The sequence below is a fragment of the Oikopleura dioica genome, chromosome PAR (assembly GCF_907165135.1).
Source record: "Oikopleura dioica chromosome PAR, OKI2018_I68_1.0, whole genome shotgun sequence".
NCBI classification, from domain to species: domain Eukaryota; kingdom Metazoa; phylum Chordata; class Appendicularia; order Copelata; family Oikopleuridae; genus Oikopleura; species Oikopleura dioica.
In genome coordinates this window covers 15,856,288-15,881,027 of record NC_137293.1, presented here as the reverse complement: position 1 = coordinate 15,881,027, position 24,740 = coordinate 15,856,288, and the positions used below count along the sequence as shown (strand labels likewise).

General features: G+C 44.8%; 8 protein-coding genes across 9 annotated transcripts; 7 read left to right on the top strand and 1 right to left on the bottom strand.

Moving 5' to 3' along the window:
• Window positions 1–4: 4 nt before the first annotated feature.
• Window positions 5–5,876, top strand: LOC145703354 (nuclear pore complex protein Nup205-like). Its single transcript, XM_081780704.1, has 8 exons — window positions 5–118; window positions 164–1,029; window positions 1,071–3,984; window positions 4,028–4,585; window positions 4,626–5,204; window positions 5,244–5,361; window positions 5,404–5,629; window positions 5,676–5,876. Exons 1-8 carry the CDS (start codon window positions 10–12, stop codon window positions 5,796–5,798), a joined length of 5,493 nt encoding a protein of 1,830 aa, XP_081636830.1. The 5' UTR covers window positions 5–9; the 3' UTR covers window positions 5,799–5,876.
• Window positions 5,877–5,900: 24 nt separating this feature from the next.
• Window positions 5,901–7,069, top strand: LOC145703385 (uncharacterized). The gene is made up of 5 exons (XM_081780742.1): window positions 5,901–6,099; window positions 6,143–6,367; window positions 6,409–6,647; window positions 6,689–6,823; window positions 6,869–7,069. Exons 1-5 carry the CDS (start codon window positions 5,942–5,944, stop codon window positions 6,952–6,954), a joined length of 843 nt encoding a protein of 280 aa, XP_081636868.1. The 5' UTR covers window positions 5,901–5,941; the 3' UTR covers window positions 6,955–7,069.
• A 29-nt stretch (window positions 7,070–7,098) lies between these two features.
• LOC145703360 (mediator of RNA polymerase II transcription subunit 17-like) lies at window positions 7,099–9,347 on the top strand. Its single transcript, XM_081780710.1, has 7 exons — window positions 7,099–8,027; window positions 8,071–8,247; window positions 8,292–8,455; window positions 8,500–8,665; window positions 8,708–8,902; window positions 8,947–9,151; window positions 9,197–9,347. Exons 1-7 carry the CDS (start codon window positions 7,117–7,119, stop codon window positions 9,308–9,310), a joined length of 1,932 nt encoding a protein of 643 aa, XP_081636836.1. The 5' UTR covers window positions 7,099–7,116; the 3' UTR covers window positions 9,311–9,347.
• Window positions 9,348–9,376: 29 nt separating this feature from the next.
• On the top strand, window positions 9,377–11,159 carry LOC145703379 (small glutamine-rich tetratricopeptide repeat-containing protein alpha-like). The gene is made up of 7 exons (XM_081780735.1): window positions 9,377–9,461; window positions 9,505–9,642; window positions 9,689–9,784; window positions 9,831–9,907; window positions 10,229–10,423; window positions 10,514–10,793; window positions 10,876–11,159. The coding sequence occupies exons 1-7, from the start codon at window positions 9,398–9,400 to the stop codon at window positions 10,983–10,985; spliced, it is 960 nt and encodes a 319-aa protein (XP_081636861.1). The 5' UTR covers window positions 9,377–9,397; the 3' UTR covers window positions 10,986–11,159.
• Window positions 11,160–11,178: 19 nt separating this feature from the next.
• Window positions 11,179–12,987, top strand: LOC145703364 (uncharacterized). The gene is made up of 5 exons (XM_081780717.1): window positions 11,179–11,365; window positions 11,411–11,921; window positions 11,966–12,462; window positions 12,510–12,769; window positions 12,816–12,987. Exons 1-5 carry the CDS (start codon window positions 11,195–11,197, stop codon window positions 12,835–12,837), a joined length of 1,461 nt encoding a protein of 486 aa, XP_081636843.1. The 5' UTR covers window positions 11,179–11,194; the 3' UTR covers window positions 12,838–12,987.
• Window positions 12,988–17,088: 4,101 nt separating this feature from the next.
• LOC145703375 (uncharacterized) lies at window positions 17,089–20,577 on the top strand. 2 transcript variants are annotated; one of them, XM_081780730.1, is made up of 2 exons: window positions 17,089–17,950; window positions 17,996–20,577. In XM_081780730.1, exon 2 carries the CDS (start codon window positions 18,886–18,888, stop codon window positions 19,960–19,962), a length of 1,077 nt encoding a protein of 358 aa, XP_081636856.1. In that variant the 5' UTR covers window positions 17,089–17,950; window positions 17,996–18,885; the 3' UTR covers window positions 19,963–20,577. Both variants share the same exon structure in this region, with proteins under 2 accessions (XP_081636856.1, XP_081636857.1).
• Window positions 20,578–20,581: 4 nt separating this feature from the next.
• On the top strand, window positions 20,582–23,449 carry LOC145703372 (uncharacterized). Its single transcript, XM_081780726.1, has 3 exons — window positions 20,582–23,080; window positions 23,119–23,188; window positions 23,238–23,449. Exon 1 carries the CDS (start codon window positions 21,271–21,273, stop codon window positions 22,507–22,509), a length of 1,239 nt encoding a protein of 412 aa, XP_081636852.1. The 5' UTR covers window positions 20,582–21,270; the 3' UTR covers window positions 22,510–23,080; window positions 23,119–23,188; window positions 23,238–23,449.
• Window positions 23,348–24,725, bottom strand: LOC145703376 (KRR1 small subunit processome component homolog). Its single transcript, XM_081780733.1, has 7 exons — window positions 24,603–24,725; window positions 24,382–24,562; window positions 24,256–24,337; window positions 24,016–24,216; window positions 23,780–23,974; window positions 23,671–23,738; window positions 23,348–23,629 (listed from the first exon to the last, which is right to left on the bottom strand). The coding sequence occupies exons 1-7, from the start codon at window positions 24,713–24,715 to the stop codon at window positions 23,465–23,467; spliced, it is 1,005 nt and encodes a 334-aa protein (XP_081636859.1). The 5' UTR covers window positions 24,716–24,725; the 3' UTR covers window positions 23,348–23,464.
• Window positions 24,726–24,740: the final 15 nt, after the last annotated feature.

Genomic DNA, 24,740 nt, shown 5'->3' with positions numbered 1-24,740 from the left:
TACTTTCAGATGACTGTGTCTACAGTTAGCTGCTCGACTTCGGTAGTTTGGCAAAACTTCAAAGATCTTTTAAAAGCGTTACAGTCTGGAAATGCTGCGGAGGTGGCTCAATTATTAGGTACGGTTTCATCCCGTTTTTTGTTTTTCAAAAGATTGTGTTCAGAGAGAAACAGAAAATACCTGCTTACGCCCCTAGCAGGCAGTCCAAGCAATGCATCAAAGAAATCGCAAATCAACAAGGGTGATTGCGAGCCAATCGAGACGGATGAGGGACCAAAGACACTGAGCAAGAGCATTATTGCGGAAATTGGGATTATTTCGTCGCTCTACGACTTGGACGAGCATCGTGCGCTCGAGCTTCTCTGGTCAGCTGAGCATCGACTTGCGCAGTTTCCCGGTTTAACGCGTGGCCTCGTGGCCGTTTTGCTTTATTGGGATGGCAGGAATGATCTTCTGCATTCGCTCAAGAACCTGTGCCAGTCTAGCTTTGGGAATACGAATATGAACGCTGGAATCGATCATGTGGCGGCGCAGTTTTTGGACTCGCTTTGGAACGAGAACATCTTCGGCAGTTTGATGAAGGCTTATTCTAGTTTGAGTATCGAGGGCGAACTGGATAAGTTAGCCAAGCAAAGAGGACTTGGCGATGCCGAGCACAAGCGATCCGTGAGAAATTTGATAGTCAGCACAAAAATGCTCCTTGCTGAGAGCATCTACTGCTTGGCCTTCCACGAGCGAATGTCAAAAAGCAACATGAAAGAACTGGTCGAATTCATTGCCAAAATGGAGCCAAATGGAGAGGGGACGATAAGCGAGTCCGACTGCACCCTGCTCTTTACAGTTATTCACATGATCGAAGTGGAGCACACGGATCACATGGACTCACTCTCCGCTCTGCCGATTCTTTCGGATACAACGAGGATATCCCTGCTGCACACGAAAATTTATGAGTCACCTGACTTCAAGAATGCGCAAATTTTGAGCATCGTTCAGTTGGCCTGGTCGATGACTTTGAGCGGCCTTACTCAGGTAAACATTTTATGTTTCTGTCCATTTAAATTCTTCCTTAGCTACCATTGAGCGCAAATCTTGAAACACTCACTGAATGCGATGATCAGTGCATGGACAAGGCTCTTCAAGCTGGCGCCTTCACATTCCTGAAAAAACTTGTCGACTCCGACGCAATTCAGCCTCAAAACGAGCTTGTCATTCGCCAAATTCACAAACTCATCACAGATATCATTGTTCTAATGCCTCTGAAACTGAAGGAGCTCCGAAAAGGCTCAACGCCATCACTATGGATTGAGCTCGCCGATCTGATCACTGCTTTTTACAAGAAATTTAGCTCGTTTGGATTCCACGCTGAGTTTTGGAACGCTTTCCAAGGCCTGAAACCGACCCATCGTTGTCTTGCACTTCAAGATTTCATCAGAATCGACATGGTTTCCGCAGAATTATATGTTCCAACTGTGAAAATGTTGGAAGCTCTATCTCAAGATGAAATTTCGAGCTCTTCCTGTTTCCGCTTACTCCGACAAGCAGCTGGAAATCTATCTTGGGAACGAATATTTGAATCGTTGAAGCAATACTCTGATCATTTGAGAGTTGAGACAGGGCCTGAGAACACTAATTGGTCGCAACAAGCTGGCATCAGTCCTGAAGAAACGTCAGCATTGATTGCAGTGATAAAATTAACTTCTACAGTTGCGGAAAATGACCCCAGTTCACGACAGGTTATTTTGGAACAACAGGCGTGGCGCGTTCCGATTTATTTGATGCAGCTTTTCCGGTGTGGCATTGCTCCGTCGTTGAAAGCTGCCTGCTTCGATTGTCTTCGCACACTTATCGGAAACGAAGGTGCAGCGGCATCTCTTTGGGTATCGATGGACGGTGATCACGTGCTTCAAGGAATCATTCAAGAAGTCGAGCGAATCGAGTCACAAGAAGAGCGATATCCTTTGACCATCGCCTTCTGCAATTTGATCCAGAAACTTTGCGAGTATCCACTTCCACTTAACTTCGGCGCCGGAGCTCGCTCACCTGGAGTCACAGCTTACATTGATTTCGCACTGAGCAACGTCCTACTTCGCCTAGACTCATTTTCTTACAAAGAACCGTCGCAAAAATGGGAGATCACCATCGCAGTACTGGACACAATCTCTCTGTTGCTCGCTTCGTATTCTCCTTCGCAAGATGATTTCAACACCGAGTCAACAACGCACCCAGGATTCGGCATTTTCAGAAAACTATTATCAGACTCTGCTCTTTTCCGAAAGCTTATCGATATTATGAGCGAGACGGGTTCACATCTCGAGGAATACCCATCATCGTACAACGAGGGACTTCTCAAAGCTGGTCAAAAATCGCTTGGGATCCTGTCTACAGCTATTCGAGGATCAAAAGTGTTCATGAACAACTGCCGCGACGCTGGCGCAGGGATCATTCTCACTCCAATTCACCAGCTACTTGCTTCAATCAATCCAAAAACACAAAAGGCCGATTTTATTCGACAGATCGCAAAACTCGTTGGATTCGCGTCTGATCAACCTCTTCTTGCTCAAAGTGCACTAGAAATCCTTCTCGACTTGTCCAAGCGATATTCTTCTGGCGACATGCTGAGTCTGATGGTTTCTGGGACAACTTCACATCGAGAACAGTTGATGAAATCATTCTGGCAATGCTTGGAGCTCACTGAAGAGGAAGCCGGTTCCTGTCGGATCACTGTCTTGAAACTCATCCTGCAGTACATTGACTGTCGATCGATTTCCTTTAGTCATTTCCTCCTTGGTTATCCTCTTCAAGCTCCTCTTTCCACCGCCAGTCTTCAAGATCCAGGAATCCTCAACGCTCCGAAGACTGTATTGCATGCGCTTCTCGCACTCCTGTCGAGTTCTGATGATGATGAAAACGAAGAGCTACTTGAACTTGGGTATGAAACTATTTACAGACTTTGCTCGAATACGGAAACATCTGCTCCTGTGCTCAGATATTTGAGATCGACATATGACTTTGTGTTTGATCGACTGCAAGGATTCAAGGAACCTCTTGAGGAGATCTCTGTTGAGAAGCTCAGAAGCATTGGTTGGCTTTTGAAGCTCTCTGCTCTTGAGCTACACTGCACAAATCAGGCGAAACAGAGAAGTATAACAGCACGACTTGTCCAGCTAATTTTGCAGCGAGGAGATGTCAGGCGCATCGGACAGACGAAGAATACGACTCTGACGATTGGAGAACTATCCGCTCTTGGCGCAGATCACTCAACTTCACTTGCAATCATGTCAATGTTCCGTGTGTTAGATCTCACCGACGCTTATCCCGAACCGCCAAATTTTGATCTCCTAGACATCGGCGTTGTCGAACAACTGGCAACTCAGTCAAAAGAAGACGGCGTTATTAATTTACTCAAAGTTCACAACTCACTTCAAGGCGAACTCACATCACAAGTCGACTCTAACGGCCAAATCCCTGCAAGACTGGAAGCCGAAGTCACTGAAGTTTTACGATGGCTACAAAGGATTAATATCAACCAAAAACTGACCATAGCAAAAGTACATTTCTTGGAAGGATGGCGACAGCTTCTCGAGGTCTGCATCGCTGGGCCCATGGAAATTGTCCCAGGAGCAGTAAGAGTGTCAATTTTGCAGGAAATCCTGCAGGAAATCTTGAGCTGCGTTAATCGTCCCGAGTCAATGACTTCACTCACGTCTATGCTGTCGACATTAGCGATGGCGATCATGACTCACCTCAGAATTTCTTTGAAGCAGCAACAAGACCCGAACGCTCTTCATGAGACTTCGTCGGCAACATTTTTGGATGGAACTTTAAGTGAGATGACTGCAACGCCAATCATCCCATCGTCAACACTCTTGCCCAGTATTGGCGAGGGGTTGATTCAATGGGCTATTGGTGCGCAAAGTCAGCGCGTCAGATCCCATCTCTACGCCTCACTTCTCAACTACTTCCAGCTCCAACCTGACTTCCAAGGTATTCAAAAACAGAATTCATCCTTGCCAAATGATATTTTTAGTTCAAACGGACATGCATGCTTCCCGACTTTTCAACGATACGATCGTTAATTCTGGGCCCATTTCAAACTCGGCCGCGAGGATTTTGAACCTTTATGGAACAAGCATCATGCAAATAACCTGTCAAGATGCAGTTGACGGTCACTCAGTGACACGGACTCTCGCTTACGCGCTTCTCGATTCGATCATGAGACGCGATGGTGATAAAAAGTGGCTCACATTTATGCGAGAGAAGGGATACCTAAAGCAGGTCATTTCATCGTTGCTTCTCGAAGATGCTGTTCTTGTCGAGTCCCTTCAAGGCAACGGAAATCTCGCTTCAGTCTACGTCCACGAGTCCCGAATGTCACTCCTCAGCACTCTCGCGAGGCATCGAGTCGGTGCTAGAGCACTAGTCGAAACTGGCATCATTCAGCAGCTCTCAGATGCTAAATTTCTTGACATGCGACCGGTTGTCTCGAACATGGGCGACGGGCAAGGCAATGAGGAGAAGATCCATCGATACAGAATGCTCCTTTTCCCTGTCTTGCGTCTGATTATGTGTCTTCAAAGCACACTAGGTAAAGCTTCGTTTTGCTTCATTTTGTTACTCGTTTCCAGGCGTTGGTAACGACAACATCCAGCAACATGTGTTCTACTTTGTCTACAAACACTTCGACGCACTCACCAATGTGATCTTCGCCTACAACAACCTAAGCACCGACAAAGAGTCTCTTGAAGAGATCCATCTGATCACATCCGTCCTCTGTATCGTCGCTGGCCATGACTTTCACGATACCAAGAAGGATATCGATGATTCCGACTCGATCACTAATCTTGAGATGCAGCAAAACAAGATCCGACGGCTTTTATTCGCACTTCAGTCGACTTACATTCTTACAGAGTCCTGGGTTGAGAAGACTGAAAGATCAGCATATCTCGCTGCCCAGAGAACGTCGGCGAACATCACGATGATGATCACACAGATCATCTTGAACACCTACTACAAGAACAAAGGCAGCAGTGTCAATATCGTTTTGAGTCCAATTCTCTCTCCGGAGACGCTGTCCACTAGTGAAGACTTGCCCCTCGGAGTGATCATCAAGCTTCTAAAAGAAGCGACCGCGGATTTCGTTGAGACCATTCAGACGTTTACGCTGAAGCAGCGAAACTTGGAAAATGTGGCAGCACTTCCTGCTGGTGAGTCATTTAAATTTACCTTGTTTTTCAATGCTTCAGTCACCCTCGACGAGCTGGCCGGAGTTTCGAACGATACGCTAGAAAGTGGCGAACGTTTGTCGCTTGCTCAAAAGCAACAAAAAGCCAAGGACTGTCTTCAGAAGCAGCTCTCTTTGAGGTTTGTTTCATATCTAATAATTCAGCCTAATTGTTTATTTAGCGAGAAAATCATGCAAATCCAGCATATGCAGCTTGAGTCCGCATCCTTTATTGTCTGGAAACATGTTGAGTTTTATCTGTCGAAAGCGCCGAAGAAGAATCGTTCAATTCTCTTCGGCAACTCGGATACAGGAGACGCAAATATGAGCGCAAAAGGACTGACAAATGCCCAGTTGACTGAGTTGAAGCAAGGCCTTTCTTCCGCTTTGAATGAAACGACAATCAAGGTGATTATTGATCTGAATCTCTTCCTTGATTTCAACAAATATTTAGCGATTGACCGATGCTGAAGTCCAGTATTTCCAGGCCAAGGGAGCTGATGAGAATGTCAGCCGCGACTTCATCCATCCTGTAGCCTACCGTATTCAGAAAATTGTCGAATTGAACCGCGCATAACCACTTTATTACTGATTTAGTTTAATTTTACCCCTACTGCCAATTAAGTATGAAACATGTGTGCTGAGTTCAATGCATTTTACATCCTCTTGAATTTAAAAGTGTCCATTTAGAAGTTCTAAATTAGAACAATTCTGCGAAAAATGTTCGCGTCTGGAATGAAGTTTTCATTTCGCTCTTCGGCGCGACAAACTGCGAGGCTTAATTTGATGGAAAAGGCTGGAGCTGGGGTTGTCACGTGGAAGCCACACAAGCATACGCCCAAGAATCCTTCAATATTTGACGAATTGAACTTTCTTTGGTAGGCGAACTCTCCGAGAACAACATTTTCAATAAGTATCTAGCGAAAAGCTAGCCGATTGGGAAGATCAAAACAAGCGGCTAATCATCTTTGAAAACTGCGAGCTTCTCTTTCAAGATATGGAGACAGGATCATCAAAGTGCTGGCTCGAAAATCTCGCTGTTCTTCATGACTATGATCTGAACGAAATCGAAGAGATTATCTACCAGGGACACTCTCTTATCAATCAGGTTTTTCAGCTTACGATTCCATCAGTCTATATCAAACGGTACAAATCTTCAAGCAAATAAAATTCTTATTCAAATCTAGTCAACCAACATTTGGCTACGGAATGTCTCTTTCCGGGGCAACAACGCTTTGCTTGGACGCATCCAAGCCAACGAAAAACATGCACATCGGCCATTTTCAAGCTCCCGGGATGACTTTCTTCGCCGATTGGAAAGAGAAGCTCGACGTTTTGTCGTCTGAATTGAAGCCTATTCAGGCTCGACTGCTGCGCGCTTCTCACCACGGCCAAGATGATGTCCACAACTCTATCGAAAAACTCGGTATTCATCCGTAAATTGATTTCTTTATCAAAATCGTCTAGTGATTCAATACCCTGGTACAAAGCTCATGCAGAGCGACTATCATCGATACGCTCCAACTTCAAGCGTTGGCTGCACCAACGTTCAACTGACGGATACGCTTGGATACGAGTACAGAGTGGCGCTAGAATCACTCGGTTCGTAATTGCCATTTCTTCCAGGAGAAAAAAATAATATTTTAGAGGAGCAGAAACGAACAGCATTCGACTCGTTCAACGCTCGGCACCAATCACAGCAGTCCAACTACTTCGGTGGACTCTTCTATTAATTTTTAACATGAAATTTCATTCTCTTTCATCAAAGTCCCTGAGCTTCTATCTTCAAGCTATTCTTCCACTCATCTCTCACTGCCTAACAAACAATTCTAAAAGTTCACCCAAACACACGACATGAAAATCTGAGTTCATCATTCAGAAATCGAGTAGTAATCATGCAAAATGATGTGCAGCTTGCCATCGAGGGGCAAAAAGAATGTTTCATCCAAGAGATTGCCCTCAACGGCCAAGAGACATGGATCCAGCCGATGTCTATGTCGGAGCAATTTGGACGGGCTACTCAGCGAATAGACTTCGGTAAAGAGCTGCAAGACAACAACGAAGTTGAAGTCAAAAAGGAAGTAGAAGCGTCTCCGACCAAAGCTGAGCCAAAGGAAAATCCCTGGGACGAAGTTAGAAAAAGCATCTTCGAAGCGCTAACAGAAGTAAGAGTTCTCCACGACGTGCTCGCTGTTCTCAATCACAACACGAACCCAGCGCCTCCTGCGAATCCCCAACAACAGCCTGGACAACCTCCACAGAAGATCTTACAATTGGCAAGTATTTCCGGCCCAGCGTCATCGTCGACCGAGCAATTGCGAGCCTCATCAGTAGCGGCAAAGAAGAAGAGCTTCCTTCTTGCCTCCAAAGTCATTAAAGAAGGAGCCGAGCGTCTGGAGCGAAACGAAAAACAACCTGACTTTCATCAGGAGCTACAGTATCTGCGCCAACATTACAGATTGCGAAGAAAGGGCGAAAAGATCCTCGGAGACTTGAGCTTCAGAACTGCGGGATCAAGCTACCCTGCTTTGGGAGAGTTCGAAGTCATACGCGATGCCGACTGTTCGCGAGAAAACTGTCCACTCAAAATCAGACTTCCGCACGAGCTTCAGAACATGGCCTGGTTGAGCATAAAGCTGGTTCGCTGCGATATCAACGATTCCTTGAAAGTGGACCTGTCAAAAGTAACGAAAGAAGAGACCGTGTCAACCTATCATCATGTCATTTCAACTAAATACAAGCAAAAAGGATATCTTGAGGAATTGCGTCAAGCGCAGCACAGCCTATTCACTAGAGAATTATTTAGGTAAATCAGAAGCGGCTTGATTCCGTTTTAATTTTTCTTTCAGTCAATTGTGCAGAGAAGTGTCTTGTTACCGGCCTATCGTTCCAATTTACATGATCGGCGACCATATTTCCACTCAAATATTCCCAGATACGAAGCTAATCATCGAACTTTGTCGGAAACCATTCAAAGCTGGCGATGAAATGCCCTTCGATAGATCGTCTGAAAGACGGTGGTTCTGGTAATCGAGAATGTTCTAGATCTTCTTATTACACGTGTCTCTAGCTTGGAGCAACATCTAACCAAACTTTTGCGAGAACATCACGCGGCGTCCAAATCATGCCCCGCGCCTCATCCGACGATCGCAACAATGGGTATGACGAAAAAACAGAGGATCGCAGCGACAAAGCCGTATAATTTACCGAGAATAGAGCGAATGAGAAAAACAGGTACAAATCTCATCTTTCTCTTCAGATATTGGAACTCTTTCTAGTGCCAATGATACACAAAATTATCGAAGCTGCCAAGCACGCAGAGCTTCTGCGTCGAGTTGAGGAGGAGCTCGACAGCATTGCGAAGGAGATCGCAGAGCCGAACATTCACATTCACTGGCCCATCATTCAGAACCCTGTGCATACGTCGATCAAAGTCCACTTCAGGTGCTTTCAATCTTTATCTTCATTTTTTAATCGGAATCCAAGTGTTGCTGGTTATGAAATGTGCACGAAACAATTTGGCATGCATTCGATGTTGCTCAATGTTGGCATTAACGGGTGCACCGCTATTCAGCGCGATGGAAATATCGTCGAGCTTGGTACAGACACTGCAGAGATGAGACGTGTCATAGAAGGTGAACTACTGTCGCTCCAAGTTGCTTGCCTCGCCGGACTTGTTAGGTAAGCGAGAGAAATCAAGGAAGAGAATGTGAATCACATTCCAGGATCATCGACTGGACCGTCTTGAGCTCATCGAAGGGATGTCTGCTTCTGGCACCTCCATCCTCATCACAATCAATTACTGGCCGTGTATCCGTACGAACAGAAAATAGGAAAATTCGAGTTTATATCGAGGAAAAAACGACGAACAGCACACCCTCTTCCGATTTATTGCTGGATCCAAAATGGAAAGTCCTTACCGACAATGAGGTGATTCAGCAGATAATCTTTTCCGCAGACTAACTGTCTTTCTAGTGGCGCGAAGTCGACTGGGAAAAACTCGCAGGCGCAAACTTCGTTGGTAAAATGGATCTGATGCTCTCTTGCTTATGTAAAGCAGTCACTGACAAAGTTCATAACAATCCTTAAAACTGCCTTCTACTGATCTGAAAATTCACCCACATTCTGCCGCTTCGCAATCACTTATTTTTCCAATCTTCAGAAAGCTTAATCGTTATGTCGAACAACCGTAAGCTTCTCATCGCCTCGGTTCTCAAATACCTCAAGTCGGAGATTGATGGTAAGAGCTACAGTGGATATTCTTGCGTTTTACCGCTTTTTAGGCAAGATGATCACCCCCGATCAGGAGGAATCCCTCAACGTCGCTTCTCAGTGCCTTGCGATGGCCTTCAACACCACTCCGGAAGATGCTGAAGGACTTCCCTGTATTCTCGAGCTTCTTACTGATGCTGCTCCTGATAGTAAGCGTATTCATTCAATTGCACATAGTCCAATTTTTCTTATCAGTCATGAACCAACGAGAAGTGACTGAGGAAGAACTATCACTCGCCAACAAATTGAAGAGTGAAGGAAATCAACTCATGAAAGACAAAAAATTCGAAGGTCAGTTATACTCTCAAGGTCGTTTAAAAAACCGTTTATTTTTCAGATGCTATCGCAAAGTACTCCGAAGCCATCAAGGTTCAAGAAAGCGCTATTTACTACTGCAACAGAGCCGCCGCTTATGCAGGTTTTACAAAATGATGCATAATTTCCCATGCAGGTCACCTGCATTGACAGGTTTCAAAATTGCCGATTCTCCTCTGCGGGTGACCTCAGATGTCGTCGCCTTGCCTAATAAGGCCCGTTCCCATCGATCAGTTTTAGCCCGTTTCAAAGCGAGTTGGTTCGGTCCGTGCAGCTGCGCTCATTGGTGCGCGCATTTTTGGCGTGAACTTGAGCACGCATCGCCGCGCACTTTTCAAATAGGGCCAATAGCAACCGCACGCTCTTTTTATACTGAAAAGTAAACTTTTTGAATTTCTCTTTTTGTAAAACGATTAAAAGACTTCTATCGAGAACTATGAAGAAGCTCTCCAGGATTGCAAGAAGGCCATCTCCTTTGAGCCAGACTACTCAAAGGCTTACTCCCGAATGGGTCTTATTTATTCAAAGATCAAATTGTACGCTGAGTCAGAGAACTGCTACGAGAAAGCGCTCAAGCTCGAGCCGGATAATGAAAGCTACAAAAAGAACCTCGAGGTAATAAATCAATATTGCACCATAATTACAACAGTTATTAAACCATTCACTCATCGATTGGTTTACAGGGGCAATAAAACCGAATTATAGATCGTGAAAGAAAAGCTCAAGGAAGCCCCTGCCGGTGGTCTTGCTGGCTTGGGACCCGGCGGCATGCCCGACTTCGGCCAAATGGGAGCTGCCATGGAGCAAATGATGCAGAATCCTCAGATGCGTCAGATGGCTGAAAACATGATGCAGAACCCTCAGATGCAAAATATGATGCAGAACATGATGGGCCAAATGGGCATGCCCATGCCTCCCATGGGTGGAGAAGAAGGTGGCCCTCCTGCCGGTCTCCCTGACATGGGAGCGGGCGGCTTCAACCCAGGTATTTTTTACGTTAGATATTTTATCAAACTTGTTTATGTCATCATTTTAACGGCCAAACGGTATCTTGAAAACAAATCTAGCTGCGATGCAGGCGGGTATGCAGATGGCACAAGAAATGATGCGCAACAACCCAGAGCAGGTCGAGGAAATGCGAAAAATGTTCCAGAATATGGGTGGACCACCACAGTAAGCCGTGACGAAATAGAGAGAAGACGAAAGGGACTACAGAGATTGATTTACACCGACTTACTTCACTTTTGACCGCTCCTGTTTTAACCCATTCACTTAACCAACTTATAGAATCGGTCATATATTTTGAAAATATATGAACCGACTCTAACTATTAATAATAATGGATACATTAGTCGACTGACATTTTATGTTTTTAGAACATTGAAAATGGATGAAATTCAAAGACTTGCGAAATCGGTTCTGCGGGACATGAACGCCACGAGCGACAAAACGTTGTTCGGGCGAAAGCGAAAGATTTGGTCGACAGATCTTGAGAAGATCGTCGACCTATCTGCGTCAAAGAAGGCTCCGCCACTTCCAATACGCGCTCCAGTGACGGTAATATCTATTTTGAAGGATTATTTCTAACTTTTGTGATTTTAGATGAAGCCGAACGAAAAGTTCGTCATCAAACCAACGGAGTTTGATAACGAGTTCGTCGATTTCCTCTACGAGACCCGCCAAATCGAGCTTGACATCTTGGCGTTCTTGGAAACTGACACAGTTCCAAAGACGCCGATGAAGGAGCGCGCGAAGCGGCTTTTCGAAGAGTCGCTCGACGAATCAGTGCCGACGATCTGCCTCGACGTCGACGAGAGCCAGGCCGAAGCTTCCAGACCTTCTCTCGCCGTACAAAACGAGAAGCCAAGCACTGAGAGCGCCAAAGAGGTTCCGACTATGGAGTCAGTCGAAGAAGAACCAGAGGAAGGGGAGGAGACACCGGAGGGCCCTTCCAGCGAGCAGATTCTCTTCGAGCAGATCGATAGCTCGAGAGTCGAGTATGAGAAGCGATACTCGAGCTTGAAAGTCATTGAACTCAAGAAGATCTGCGACAAAGAAAACTTGCCAAAAGTTGGGCGAAAAGCGGATATTGTCAATCGACTCGTCGATAACAGTGAGTACTCTTCCATGTTTTCAAATGCTAACTTTATTTTTAAGAGCTCAAAATCGAGTACGGTTCTCCACGAATGCGACAATCTTATCAGAACGCAATGGCAGCGCCTCTGAAGCCTGAGCCGACATCACTGACGCGATCGAACCTGACAAGTTCGACGCGTTCCCAGTCATCGATTAGATCAAATCTATCGACAGCCTCGAAGAAGTCTACGATGTCTTCTAGCTCCGTCAAAGCGTCAGCGAACTCGACGACGAGCAGTTCGGCTTCTAACTTCAGCCGAACACCCAGCTTCAAAAAGTTTGCGTCCAAGATTGCTAGCCCATTTGCTTCTCCTCGAGGGCCATTGTTCAAGACTCCATCTAAGAGCAAGTTGACGAGCTCCTCCAGTAAGACCCTTCTCACGAAGACGCCAAGCAAGGCCGATCTAAAGGCGAAAGAGGACGAACGAGCGAAGAGAATCGAGGAAATGAAGAAAGAGAAAGAAAGAGAGCGTCAAGAAAAGAAAAAGAAAGAGGCAGAAAAATTAGCCGCTGTCAAGGTAATTCCCCATTTTCAACTTTCGATTCCAACGATTTTTGCTTTCAGAAAAAGCGGGAAGAGGAGCAGGCTAAAAAGCGAGAAATGCAGTTGAAAAAGACACCTGCCAAGTCGAGCAAGCCGGTGAAAAAATCGGTAATCTGCGCTCGAAAATTGAGGCGATGCAAAAGAAGAACAACACTCCAATCAAAGCTCCTGCATTCGCTCCTCCTGAGACGCCGATTCAACAGCCGCAGTCGATGCCCATTAGAATGCAGTCGGTCGAGAGTGACGACGAGGTCGAAATCAAAAATGTTCATCATCCAGAGGTTAGCAACATTTTCAAGTAAATGAATTCTTATCAAATATTTATAGCCAAGTTACACGACGCCACTGAAATCAATGCCGGTTCCTAGCAGCCAAAACTACGAAATGACTCCTCAAGGCTGTGACAAGTGGGAGATGAACCCCTCGACGAAAGACAACTACAACATCGACGATCTTGAGTCAGGAGACGAGACAGACGACGACGAAGCGCCCAGGAAGAAGATTCCGTATTGGGCAGAGTCGAAGCCAGAGTTGTAAAATACTTTACTTTGCCATAAAGTAAAGTAGTGACAAAAATCTACTTTAAAATTTTCTAAAGTAAAGTAAAGTGAAAATTGTCTCGGCCATTTTAAAGTAAAGTATAGTGAAGTTAAAGTGACAGCATTGATCTTAAAGTAAAGTAAAGTGAAGTAAAACCCACCATCATGATCTTAAAGTAAAGTAAAGCAAAGTAGACTTCACTTTTTTTTTCTAAAGTAAAGCAAAGTAAAGTGAAACTGACTCCACTTCGCCAGTTGCAAAGAAACGTAAAGTAATATTTCAAAGTAAAGAAAATAAATTTAAGCTTTATTAAAATAAAATCTGATTATAAAAAAATAGCCTTATAAGCCCTTTTTGACCATTTTGAGCGCCTCATTCATCATGTCCAAGAACTCTTTGGACTGCTTGAACTGAAGTGTTTCCTCAATTTTCGCAGCTTTCGTTCTATTTTTCTTTGGATCTTGGACCTGCGCCGTAGTACTAGCGAAACTCCTCTCAATCTCGCTCGCAGAACCATTCATTGCGCATAACTTAAAAGTTTAAGTTACAGTATAATTTTGAATACATGCGTCAACTTACATAATCAGCAATCTTTCCTAATCTTGGAAAGTCTTTCCGGTACAATTTGTAGAAAGACCGTAAGCATGAGCTGGCAGTAACTTGCGCACCCATTTTTTCAACTGCCTTTATTGCAGCCCTCCACATATTCTCCCCGGAATTCTTGAATCGCTCGATTTCGCCTTGTTATTTTTTTGAATAATTTTTCGATAGAAGTAAATTACCTTCAACTGATGGTGAATTGATTCTTGGCTGAGATCCTCGTGACTGTCTCAGAACATCTGGATCAATATCCGAGTTTCGCTCCTCGATCACCAATTCGTCCATGATTAGTTCTTCTGGTTCCGTTTCAAGCTTTTGAGATAGTTGAACAACAAAATCCCGAGCTTCATTTGGCCAATCGGTAGTGACACTGCAAATGACGAGCTCCTGAGCTACAAAAACGGGTCTTTTAATGGATCTTTATAATATTATTTTGATAAAGATAAAATTTTCTTTAAAAATTTTATTTAATCCTTCCTTTTGAATTTCTGTAAGCCTCTCTTAGCCGCCAAAAATTGCATTTTTGGCGATTGAAGTCAATAAACATTGACGCCTTGTTGACCAAAGTCATTCTAGGTGGTTCGTCTCCATTCTTCAAAGTAAATGAGCCTTCAAAAGGCACACGCGCCGAGCCAAAGACCATCATCATCATTTTTAAAGTTGCGCCTGGAAATAATGAAAAATAATATTTCTTTTTTCTGAAAATTTACCTTTGCAAAGACTGTTTATATTGTCAGCAGTCTCTAGATCATAGTTATGCGCAGTCAAATTGAGACTCAAAATGTCTCGAAAACAATCTTCGAAAATTTGAGATACATCTGGCACCCTAGTAGAGTTCTTCTCTGCACGGAGAATATGCTTCCTAAATATCGTTGTGACCAATTTGTGCGCGCGAACATAGGCCATATTTGGATAATCATCGGCAAGTGAAGTTATAAGATATCTGTATTTGGAGCTGGCGGAGTCCATCATCAGCATGTTATCTACAATTTTTGTAGGAAAAAATAACGGTCTTTCTACCTTCCCAGCAGAGAAGTAAGTCAAGATGCTGATCCATTCTGTTGAATCTTATTTTGTTAAGATTCGCCGGCATTGGATACTGGGTGATCTTTTTCCCGCCATCGATTTGAGCGCATCGCCTTCTAGTTTTGACTCCGGATTCCTCATATTGAAGATTTTCACGGAATCTTTTTCTGTTACTGGAAGATCGTAGAAATAATCCGCGAGGCTTTGTGGCATGCCTTCTTTCTTCATGATTTTGAGTTCTTCCTTGCTCAGACCCTTTCGTGCTTTCAAAAGAAAATTGTCAATTCGTTTTTCTTCATTTTCCAGGTCGAAATACCGTTGCGCATAAATTACAGCGCCCTAAAAATATTCCTTAACCTGTAAAGGTTTTTAAGTTATAATAAATTGCGGATTAACCCATTAGCGCATTTGTGCCAAAAATTGGCATGTTAACCCATGAGCGCACTTGTGCCAAAAATTGGCATTTTAACCCATGAGTGCACTTGTGCCAAAAAATTGGCATATTAACCCATGAGCGCACTTGTGCCAAAAATTAGCATTTTAACCCATGAGCGCATTTGTGCCAAAAATTGGCATGTTAACCCATGAGCGCATTTATGCCAAAAATTGGCATGTTAACCCATGAGCGCATTTATGCCAAAAAATTGGCATGTGAACCCATGAGTGCACTTGTGCCAAAAAATTGGCATATTAACCTATGAGCGCACTTTTGCCAAAAAATTTCAAACCTTTGAAGCAACATTCATTGAATGTGCGAGGCATACATTGAACGCGACAGACAGCGTTTTAGCGCTGTGATATTCGCCACCGTCGACTGTTATTGGCAACGGAGTTGTTATTTCATCAAGGTTGATACCGTAGTCTTTCATGAGGGCGTCTCGAATCGTTTGTACAGTGTCCAGCTTCGTTAGAGAATCAACAGGCTCGAAGAAAAGCGTATACGGCTTGGATCGATTTCCAAGATGAATAAGACATACCAAGGACAGAATATTATCCTGGTAATCGGAGGTCTTGTTTCCCACAGTCTTGTGATCGTATAGTAAGGAAATAAATCCTTTGTTTGCCAGAAGAACGAAATTTCCTCCAAGGTGTTCTTTCATCGATATTGCATTATCACGGATTCTTTTTCGGAGTAGATATCTGCTCATTTTGAGATCTTGAGCCCCTTCAGGGTCATGTGACAGTCCTTTCAACAGGATTCGATCGCGCTCCACAAATGCTTTCCTTATTTATGTTTATTTTCAACACAATCATTTTAATCTTACTCAGAAAATATATTCATCGGGAGATTGTGTGTTGCGATGCAAACAGCGTTTTGTCGATGAACATCATTGACAAGGTCTTCAGGGATTTGTTTCAATTTTTTATCCCATGGGGATGATCGAGATGCGTGGTTACGACCCAAATGTATTCTTACTTAGAATAAAAATATGACTAAAAATTATCCTGTAAATAAATACTTTTGTCGAGATGAAGAGCTCCGTTTGAACCAGCGACAAAATATTCTCCACATTCGCAAAGCACTAGGCCAGTCGGCTTTCCTTCAATGTATCCGAGTTCCAACGACCCGAGATTATATGGGGCAATATCGTCATGCTCCAAGATTGTTTTGAGTCTTTTCTTCGTTTTTTCATCAGTTGGGGCTTGAAAAACCTCCAAGGAATCTCTTTTGCGCTTAGGCGGCATCGTGTTATGAAAATTTATTGAAAAATGCTTGCGAAAATAGCAAGTCTAGAGAAATAATCGCTTGTTAAGCGTAAAATAAGATTTCATAAATATCAATAGATTTTTCTAGAGAAAACTCCAACATAAAGCAAAGTAAAGTAAAATCATTATTAAAAATCTTAAGTGAAGTAAAGTAAAGTAGAGTTCATTTTGAAAATCATAAAGTAAAGTAAAGTAAAGTAGAAAGCACTTTTATCTTTCATGGTAAAGTATTGGCAAAGTAGAGATCACTTTCAAAATCTTAAAGTAAAGTAAAGTAAAGTGAAACTGAAAAATAGCTTCTACCTTACCATACTTTACTTTACTTTGAGGCTAGGGTAAAGTATTTTACAACTCTGGTCGAAGCCGCTCAAAGCTGCACTGCGCGACCAATATTTCGACTACGAAAGATCGTGAGTAGCCTAAACTGCCTTTCGCGAAGAAACTAGCAAAAATTTAGCGTCGAGAACATGCAGGAAAAAGTGTTCTTTGCAATCAACCCTGACGGCGAGATCAAGCTTCAACACATCTTCGACCACATCGCCGGCGATCGTGCTCGAATGAAATATCGTCAACCTAGAAGAAGCTCCGGCCAGTGGACGACCATGATTGAGGTACTCTTCAACCCTTCGTTTTCAATTTCTAAAGGGTCAAATTTAGCCCCCGCCAGTCATGGATAAAACAATTAACTTCGACAAATCTGTATATGGCTGCAATGGAAGCATGTACTTTTAATCACCGTCAACACCCCTTCACGAACCTACTCACTTATATCCATTCCTTTTTCACCACACCATTTTCACGTTCACTTTTGTACATTCCCTTCAATAAAACACTGCGAAACTGAATAAAATTCCAGTTCTAAATCAAAGAAGAGTCATTTGAATGTGGAAAATCGGTCCAGATTCATTCTTGTTTACTGTTCCGATATGAGAGCGTATAAGCATCAGGGAAAATCCCAATAGTTTGAATTGAACGCAGAGCTTGAGAACGTGAGGTAGCAGCTTGTTTTCGTCGTTGTCTTTGTGGGGCGGGACGGGACGACCAACGTAGGCCGGTGCGCCTCGGGGGCGTCCCAATTGGCCCGTGCTGGGCTCTCATGGACCGGACGGACTTATTGACTTCTCACCACGCTTCCTCGAGAAGGGGGTGCTTGTATTCGCGGTCCGACACAGTGCTAGCGTTGATAAATGTCAGAAATATCAGAGATTTTGTCGCCCGAGTTTGTTCCACCCGAAGAAATTGAAGCAATTAACGGTGACGAGGTTGAGGAAATCGAGACTGCGTCACAGGAAGATGGAATTACTGAAGCGAAGAAGTTCAAATTAGATCTCGGGGAGAACTTGGATCACATAGGCATCGCGATTGCTGACGAAACAACTAAGAAATCAGTCAATAAGACTGGTTCAGGCCCAAGGGAGGTTGGCAAATGATCATTATTCTAGTTCTGGAAAAGACATGTTTAACCTGGCGTAAAAGACCCACTGTGTATGATCTTCATCGAAAGCAAATGCTAGAAATTGTCGAGACTCAGATGCATCGAATTACTTATCGAACAATGGCGAATCCTATTGATGGTGAATTTACAATTGGTTTGTAATTTTAATTCATTCATGCACTATTTGCTATCTCATTAGGCCGTGTCTATATCGATAATAAGCCGACAACATTTCTCAGCTGCGATCATCCCAAGTGCGTCGGCACCACCTCCAGATATCTCAAGGCCTTTTTCAATGTCTCCAACACGCCCCACAAAAACTCGTTCCGCAAGCACCACAACCGCCGGCACTGCGAAGGCGGCGCCCGCCAGATATTTGCCACTTTCGACGACTTAGCTGATCAATCGCAACCTATTTCTACTACTCCTGAGCCGACAGTTTCTTTCTCTTCGACCATCAGTGCAAGTTATAATACAAACACCTAAAATGGCTTGGGCCGTACGTGGTTAACAAATCGAATAATCACGTGGTTCAACTCAGTGATCTGCACGGAAACCTTGATTGGTTCCATCGGAGCGACATTCTCAAGAAAATAGAGCGCCGCCCAACGTTGGGCGATGTGCCCTACTTTCCAAATCTGAGAATTCCGCTTCCCCAGACTTTGCCAGCGCAACCAGTCGTGCAAAAACCGCTGATTGAGAGAGTTCCCGAAGAACGTACTCCGTCTCCAGAGCTCGAAAATAGCGAAAACGCGGTTTCGGATCAGACTTGCCCTGAGGCGAGTGCTGGCGAAAATCGACCCACGGGTGAAAACTTGAATCCAAGTGAAAATCCGAGTCAAATTGATGCGCCACGTGGCGGTCAATCTGACTCTCCGATCAAAAATTCCATTGAAAACGGAGCTCAGAGCGATCAGATCTCTAGAAACGATCGTATTCTAGCCCCATTGAAACGTAATCGACCAGTCGACTTCTTGGTTCCCGAAGTTCCCGGGTCCAAGAAATCGAAAAGCGCACCAAAAAGTGCACGAGTGAAAGTATCGCCGAAGCGTTTTAGTGCTAGGCTACAGCAAAAACGTTCGCGCGAAGATGAAGCTCTCGCGCAGAGTTTCTTACAATGTTGACTGGCCCAGCGTTATAAAACGAGTTGTTTACATAATGAATGCATCCAAGAATCGCACGACCAAAGCGACCCCATTCGAGGTTGTCTTTGGTCGACCAGCTAAGCTAAGTGAGTTCGACAAAGATTTTGAAGCGCCGTCTGGGCAAAATATTCCAGATTTTTTGCGTAACAGGGCGCGTGTCACAAATCTTCTATTCAAAAAGATGGAAATCTGCCAGAGGAACGCTGACAATACGCTACTCGCGAATCGTCCGCGTTTCACTCCAGAAACCTTAGAACCAGGAGACGAAGTTTTCTTGAAACGCGAGAACTCTGCTATCGCAAAGTCAAAACATTTAAAATGGCTTGGGCCGTACGTGGTTAACAAATCAAATAATCACGTGGTTCAACTTAGTGATCTGCACGGAAACCTTGATTGGTTCCATCGGAGCGACATTCTCAAGAAAATAGAGCGCCGCCCAACGTTGGGCGATGTGCCCTACTTTCCAAATCTGAGAATTCCGCTTCCCCAGACTTTGCCAGCGCAACCAGTCGTGCAAAAACCGCTGATTGAGAGAGTTCCCGAAGAACGTACTCCGTCTCCAGAGCTCGAAAATAGCGAAAACGCGGTTTCGGATCAGACTTGCCCTGAGGCGAGTGCTGGCGAAAATCGACCCACGGGTGAAAACTTGAATCCAAGTGAAAATCCGAGTCAAATTGATGCGCCACGTGGCGGTCAATCTGACTCTCCGATCAAAAATTCCATTGAAAACGGAGCTCAGAGCGATCAGATCTCTAGAAACGATCGTATTCTAGCCCCATTGAAACGTAATCGACCAGTCGACTTCTTGGTTCCCGAAGTTCCCGGGTCCAAGAAATCGAGAAGCGCACCAAAAAGTGCACGAGTGAAAGTATCGCCGAAGCGTTTTAGTGCTAGGCTACAGCAAAAACGTTCGCGCGAAGATGAAGCTCTCGCGCAGAGTTTACAGAATTCTGAGCGTAGAAAATCCGCTAGAAAATGTGGTATTCAGTTCCCTGATTCGAATCCCTTCTCTAGAAAATAAAAAGTGTATCCTCCTGTCGAGGGGGGTTATACTCTGATAGACAGTATGATAAACTATGGGCGAGAAGTTGAGTGTCTCATCGAAATCTCTAGAATTCGTTAGGTTCTCTGTACTTTCTGTACGTTCAGCTCATAGTTTTATCTCTTTCTAACGTTTTTATACATTCAGACTTGATCTCGGAAAATGGCAAATGAAATTGACCTTGGTCAAGAATGCGTCAGTGACTTAATTGACTTTGCAACACCGAACACGGACGACGTTGTCCTCACCGAGGAAGTTTCCGGAACTTTAACCCGAGATGATCCTCCGCAGGACAGCTCGGATCGAAAAATGGATACCGGTGAGGTCGACGAACTTGCCGAACCTCAGCCAATGACTCCGGTGGAAGACTTGGTGATGACGTCATCACCATCTTCCCAAAATGGGGGTCCAAGTACCTCAGAAACTACGCCACCGCCTGTGGAGCCTGCTCGATCATCGGCGGCTACTCAGACAGAAAAATCTCTCGACTGGCCGAAGTTGTGGTCTGACTCGGCCGGAAATCACAATGAATTGATCGCCACTGAGCCGGACCCAGTTCCAACTGCCGTCCGAGCTGATCTAGTGAAAAAGCGAAGGACGCACGAAAATTACTTGTCCTTAACGGCAGAGTATGCGCCACCGGTGCAGCGAACGATCGCTGCAAGGTGCTTTCGCACAGAGTTCTCTCAATTCTCGCTGAAAATGCGGACGTTCTGCATACTAAGACTTTCCGAGAATCCGATAAGATGAAAAATCTTATCGGCATCGCTCAGCTCCTATACCACAGCGAGAGTAAGTACTCCAGCGTAGCGCACCATGTGCTGAAAAGCAGCCTTGACAGCGTCGAAAAACGTCAAGCCCGGTTTTACGAGGGTAAAGAACCCAGTGTTGTCATCAAAGACACTCCGCCGGCTGACCGTGCTCCAAAAGCCGACGCAAAACCCGCTGCTCTGCCCGGCAAGACCTTCTGGAATCCCCAGTGCAAACTCATCCAGGAGGAGGCTTCGACGTCGAAGTCCTCTTCTGGCTCAGCGTCACCATTAGTGGCTCCTCGGCCGCTCACAGCTACGCCTACCCATCGGTCATCCACCCAGACGACTTCATCTGGCTCTGGCTGGCCAATTCCAGCTTCAAATGACAACGGCTGGGGCTCTAGTTCTTCCACAGACTGGTCCCAGCCCGTAACTACGGCTTCTACTGGATTAGGTTCTCTGTACTTTTTGTACGTTCAGCTCATAGTTTTATCTCTTTCTAACGTTTTTATACATTCAGACTTGATCTCGGAAAATGGCAAATGAAATTGACCTCGGTCAAGAATGCGTCAGTGACTTAATTGACTTTGCAACACCGAACACGGACGATGTTGTCCTCACCGAGGAAGTTTCCGGAACTTTAACCCGAGATGACCCTCCGCAGGACAGCTCGGATCGAAAAATGGATACCGGTGAGGTCGACGAACTTGCCGAACCTCAGCCAATGACTCCCGTGGAAGACTTGGTGATGACGTCATCACCATCTTCCCAAAATGGGGGTCCAAGTACCTCAGAAACTACGCCACCGTCTGTGGAGCCTGCTCGATCATCGGCGGCTACTCAGACAGAAAAATCTCTCGACTGGCCGAAGTTGTGGTCTGACTCGGCCGGAAATCACAATGAATTGATCGCCACTGAGCCGGACCCGGTTCCAACTGCCGTCCGAGCTGATCTAGTGAAAAAAGCGAAGGACGCACGAAAATTACTTGTCCTTAACGGCAGAGTATGCGCCACCGGTGCAGCGAACGATCGCTGCAAGGTGCTTTCGCACAGAGTTCTCTCAATTCTCGCTGAAAATGCGGACGTTCTGCATACTAAGACTTTCCGAGAATCCGATAAGATGAAAAATCTTATCGGCATCGCTCAGCTCCTATACCACAGCGAGAGTAAGTACTCCAGCGTAGCGCACCATGTGCTGAAAAGCAGCCTTGACAGCGTCGAAAAACGTCAAGCCCGGTTTTACGAGGGTAAAGAACCCAGTGTTGTCATCAAAGACACTCCGCCGGCTGACCGTGCTCCAAAAGCCGACGCAAAACCCGCTGCTCTGCCCGGCAAGACCTTCTGGAATCCCCAGTGCAGACTCATCCAGGAGGAGGCTTCGACGTCGAAGTCCTCTTCTGGCTCAGCATCACCGTTAGTGGCTCCTCGGCCGCTCACAGCTACGCCTACCCATCGATCATCCACCCAGACGACTTCATCTGGCTCTGGCTGGTCGATTCCAGCTTCCAATGACAATGGCTGGGGCTCTAGTTCTTCCACAGACTGGTCCCAGCCGGTTACTACGACTTCTACTGGATGGAACACGCCGGCGGACCCGAAGCCGGCTTCTTCAACTCAGGACGAGGGCGCTACAGCTTCTAAGATTGCATCCTTGCAGGAGCAACTGGACGCTCTCCGAAAAGAAATGAAAAACGGCGGCTCCGACCGACCCCGCCGCGGAGCTCAACGAGGGCGCAACTTTGGTCGCGGCCGTGGTTACCGCATTCGATGGTAGATCATCGTATCGTGCTCAGCAATCTTCACTTCCCTGCCAAATTCGCCTTCACTCCGATTCCTGCTTAGAAAAATCACGAAGATTGCTCTCTCCCTCTTTTCAAACCTGCCACTTCGTATTTACAATGCCCTGCTACCGTGCTTACCATGTGAGGGGGTTGATAGTTGCCCCTTTGTGCCATTGTTAACATGATTCGCGCGGGGGCGTTGACCCACAACGCCACCGTGCCATAAATACTCGCCACCGGTACCTCGATCATCACTCGAGTCAGGACCGGCATAGATACATTTTTACATAGATTTATTTCCGTCCAAGCCAGAGAATAAATCTTCACATAGAGAATCCTCGTGTCTTTCTTTGCAGTTTATTGATAGCTTAGACCAGTGAGATGAAGCGGTTGTCGCGTAGTACAGTAACTCGAAGAGGCAACTAGTAGAAACATCTGCATTCAACTGTGAAAACGAAGATTCTTCCAGCTCTCCCTCTCCGCTTACTAATCATAAAAGACCTCATGAAGAGATTTCAAATAATTTACAGAAGGATGAGGAAGATTGGAAGAAAACTGCACTTGGTGAGAATCTCTTTTGAATTTTCATTACAAATTATTAGAGTGGAAACGAAAATACGAGATTTTGGAGGGGAAACACGCGAAAACGCAGGAAGAATTACACGAGCTCAGGTTTGTTTTCTGCTCTTGTACTCCAATGCCTTCAATCCTAAATAATTAGGAGACTCGTAGAGGGATTCTATCTCAACGCGCTTCAACTAAAGCAGAAGAATCCATCTTTCAAATGATCTATTCTCATGAATTCTATTGTCTCTGCCCAGCTCAAGTTCAAAAAATAAACACTTGTTTATTCTCATCGTCTTCAACAAGAATAACACACATTTTTATCAGGCAGGTTCTTTCATATATTTCACAGTTTTATCAAAATCTCTTATCGAAAGAGAGACACTAACTCTTCGCCTTGAGCTTTTCAATGTCGACTGAAAGTTTTGCCATTTTCTTCTTTTTCTTTGGGGCTTCTCCGCTCGAGTTGTCCTTTTTGACTTCTTTTTCTTTCGGTGCTTGGAATGATGCAGCTCTCTTTTTACTTCTCTCTTCTTTTGCTGCCTCTTGCTAAAAAAGTGAGTCGGAGGACTCTGCGAGTGGGCTTTTACCTTTTCGGCTTTCAACTGTTTCTTTCGCTTCTTTTGCTCCTTCGCTTTGATAAAGTATTCTCCGCTTTCTGAAAGACGATAAAAATTAATCAAATAAATTCAGTTCTACCGAGTTCTTTGTCAATTTTGCTTTGGACAGGAGCGGGTGGGAATGGCGTGTATTCTTTCTTCTCCTTGATGTCCTTTTTCTCTTTCTTTACAACCTTTGACTTGTACTTTGGCAGAAATCTGCTCCAGTTTTCATTCCGCAGATTTGGATTCTTTGCGCACTCTCGTTTGATCATCAGTTCTCTGATGTTGTGAGCTAGAAAGATCGTTAAAAATAGAAAAAAATCAAATGTTTACCGGGATGTTTGTTGTTCATCGTGTCGACGATGATCTTTCGGCATTCTTTGAGTCCTCTGTGCGGGCCGATAATGGCCACAGTTCCTCCCTGAACGTTGATGTAGCAACCGGTCAGGTATTCTACGCATTTAAGGGTTTGTCCTTCTGGACCAATCAGTCTTTGTCGACGCTTCGCAAATCGTTCCATATTGCGCACCAGTCCTAAATTGATATAAATATCGACCAAGTCAACCTTCTAACCTTTGATTTTCACGATTTCGACCGCATTTTCGTCGTCAAAACATTTTACTGCATGCTCATACGGAACACTTCGAGAAAGGAGCTGAAGTTTACAATGGATTGTGGAAAATGGTAATGTGCAGCTACCTTGATGAGATCTCGTGCGTTGATGATTGAATACGGATCCCAAGTTTTCCTCGTTGTCTTCACCGTAAGAGAGCCTTCAATCAAATCTAGCTCGGCTTTGATAAAGTGTGGCGCTAGGAATTTTTCGACGAGAGGCCACACTTCTTTCAGGTATTTCTCTCTGTATTTTGGAAAAAGGGTGCTAAAAATTGTTACAACGACTGATATTGAATCTATCGGACCTGAATTTCGATTCCTCCAGACATCCATGAGGATTGTCCTCTGGTTTGAATTCTTCTGGCTTCCATCCGTCTGGAACTGTGAGTTTCTCCTCTTCAGGTACTGTATCCGTCATTCTACTGATAGAAAATGAATAAATA

What these genes read in the sequence shown, in the direction of transcription:
- LOC145703364 (XM_081780717.1), top strand. Translation starts at nt 11,195, where the DNA reads ATGGATGAAATTCAAAGACTTGCGAAATCGGTTCTGCGGGACATGAAC. An exon ending in CAATACGCGCTCCAGTGACG is followed by an intron (nt 11,366 to 11,410) that starts GTAATATCTATT and finishes TTGTGATTTTAG; the next exon opens with ATGAAGCCGAACGAAAAGTT. An exon ending in AAAATGTTCATCATCCAGAG is followed by an intron (nt 12,770 to 12,815) that starts GTTAGCAACATT and finishes AAATATTTATAG; the next exon opens with CCAAGTTACACGACGCCACT.
- LOC145703379 (XM_081780735.1), top strand. Translation starts at nt 9,398, where the DNA reads ATGTCGAACAACCGTAAGCTTCTCATCGCCTCGGTTCTCAAATACCTC. An exon ending in GAAAGACAAAAAATTCGAAG is followed by an intron (nt 9,785 to 9,830) that starts GTCAGTTATACT and finishes TTTATTTTTCAG; the next exon opens with ATGCTATCGCAAAGTACTCC. An exon ending in GCTACAAAAAGAACCTCGAG is followed by an intron (nt 10,424 to 10,513) that starts GTAATAAATCAA and finishes ACCGAATTATAG; the next exon opens with ATCGTGAAAGAAAAGCTCAA.
- LOC145703360 (XM_081780710.1), top strand. Translation starts at nt 7,117, where the DNA reads ATGCAAAATGATGTGCAGCTTGCCATCGAGGGGCAAAAAGAATGTTTC. An exon ending in AGAGCGAATGAGAAAAACAG is followed by an intron (nt 8,456 to 8,499) that starts GTACAAATCTCA and finishes AACTCTTTCTAG; the next exon opens with TGCCAATGATACACAAAATT. An exon ending in TGCCTCGCCGGACTTGTTAG is followed by an intron (nt 8,903 to 8,946) that starts GTAAGCGAGAGA and finishes ATCACATTCCAG; the next exon opens with GATCATCGACTGGACCGTCT.
- LOC145703372 (XM_081780726.1), top strand. Translation starts at nt 21,271, where the DNA reads ATGGCAAATGAAATTGACCTCGGTCAAGAATGCGTCAGTGACTTAATT.
- LOC145703385 (XM_081780742.1), top strand. Translation starts at nt 5,942, where the DNA reads ATGTTCGCGTCTGGAATGAAGTTTTCATTTCGCTCTTCGGCGCGACAA. An exon ending in CCATCAGTCTATATCAAACG is followed by an intron (nt 6,368 to 6,408) that starts GTACAAATCTTC and finishes ATTCAAATCTAG; the next exon opens with TCAACCAACATTTGGCTACG. An exon ending in AGTGGCGCTAGAATCACTCG is followed by an intron (nt 6,824 to 6,868) that starts GTTCGTAATTGC and finishes ATAATATTTTAG; the next exon opens with AGGAGCAGAAACGAACAGCA.
- LOC145703375 (XM_081780730.1), top strand. Translation starts at nt 18,886, where the DNA reads ATGAAGCTCTCGCGCAGAGTTTCTTACAATGTTGACTGGCCCAGCGTT.
- LOC145703376 (XM_081780733.1), bottom strand. Translation starts at nt 24,715, where the DNA reads ATGACGGATACAGTACCTGAAGAGGAGAAACTCACAGTTCCAGACGGA. An exon ending in CGAAATCGTGAAAATCAAAG is followed by an intron (nt 24,217 to 24,255) that starts GTTAGAAGGTTG and finishes ATATCAATTTAG; the next exon opens with GACTGGTGCGCAATATGGAA. An exon ending in CAAAATTGACAAAGAACTCG is followed by an intron (nt 23,739 to 23,779) that starts GTAGAACTGAAT and finishes ATCGTCTTTCAG; the next exon opens with AAAGCGGAGAATACTTTATC.
- LOC145703354 (XM_081780704.1), top strand. Translation starts at nt 10, where the DNA reads ATGACTGTGTCTACAGTTAGCTGCTCGACTTCGGTAGTTTGGCAAAAC. An exon ending in CTTTGAGCGGCCTTACTCAG is followed by an intron (nt 1,030 to 1,070) that starts GTAAACATTTTA and finishes ATTCTTCCTTAG; the next exon opens with CTACCATTGAGCGCAAATCT. An exon ending in GTGTCTTCAAAGCACACTAG is followed by an intron (nt 4,586 to 4,625) that starts GTAAAGCTTCGT and finishes ACTCGTTTCCAG; the next exon opens with GCGTTGGTAACGACAACATC.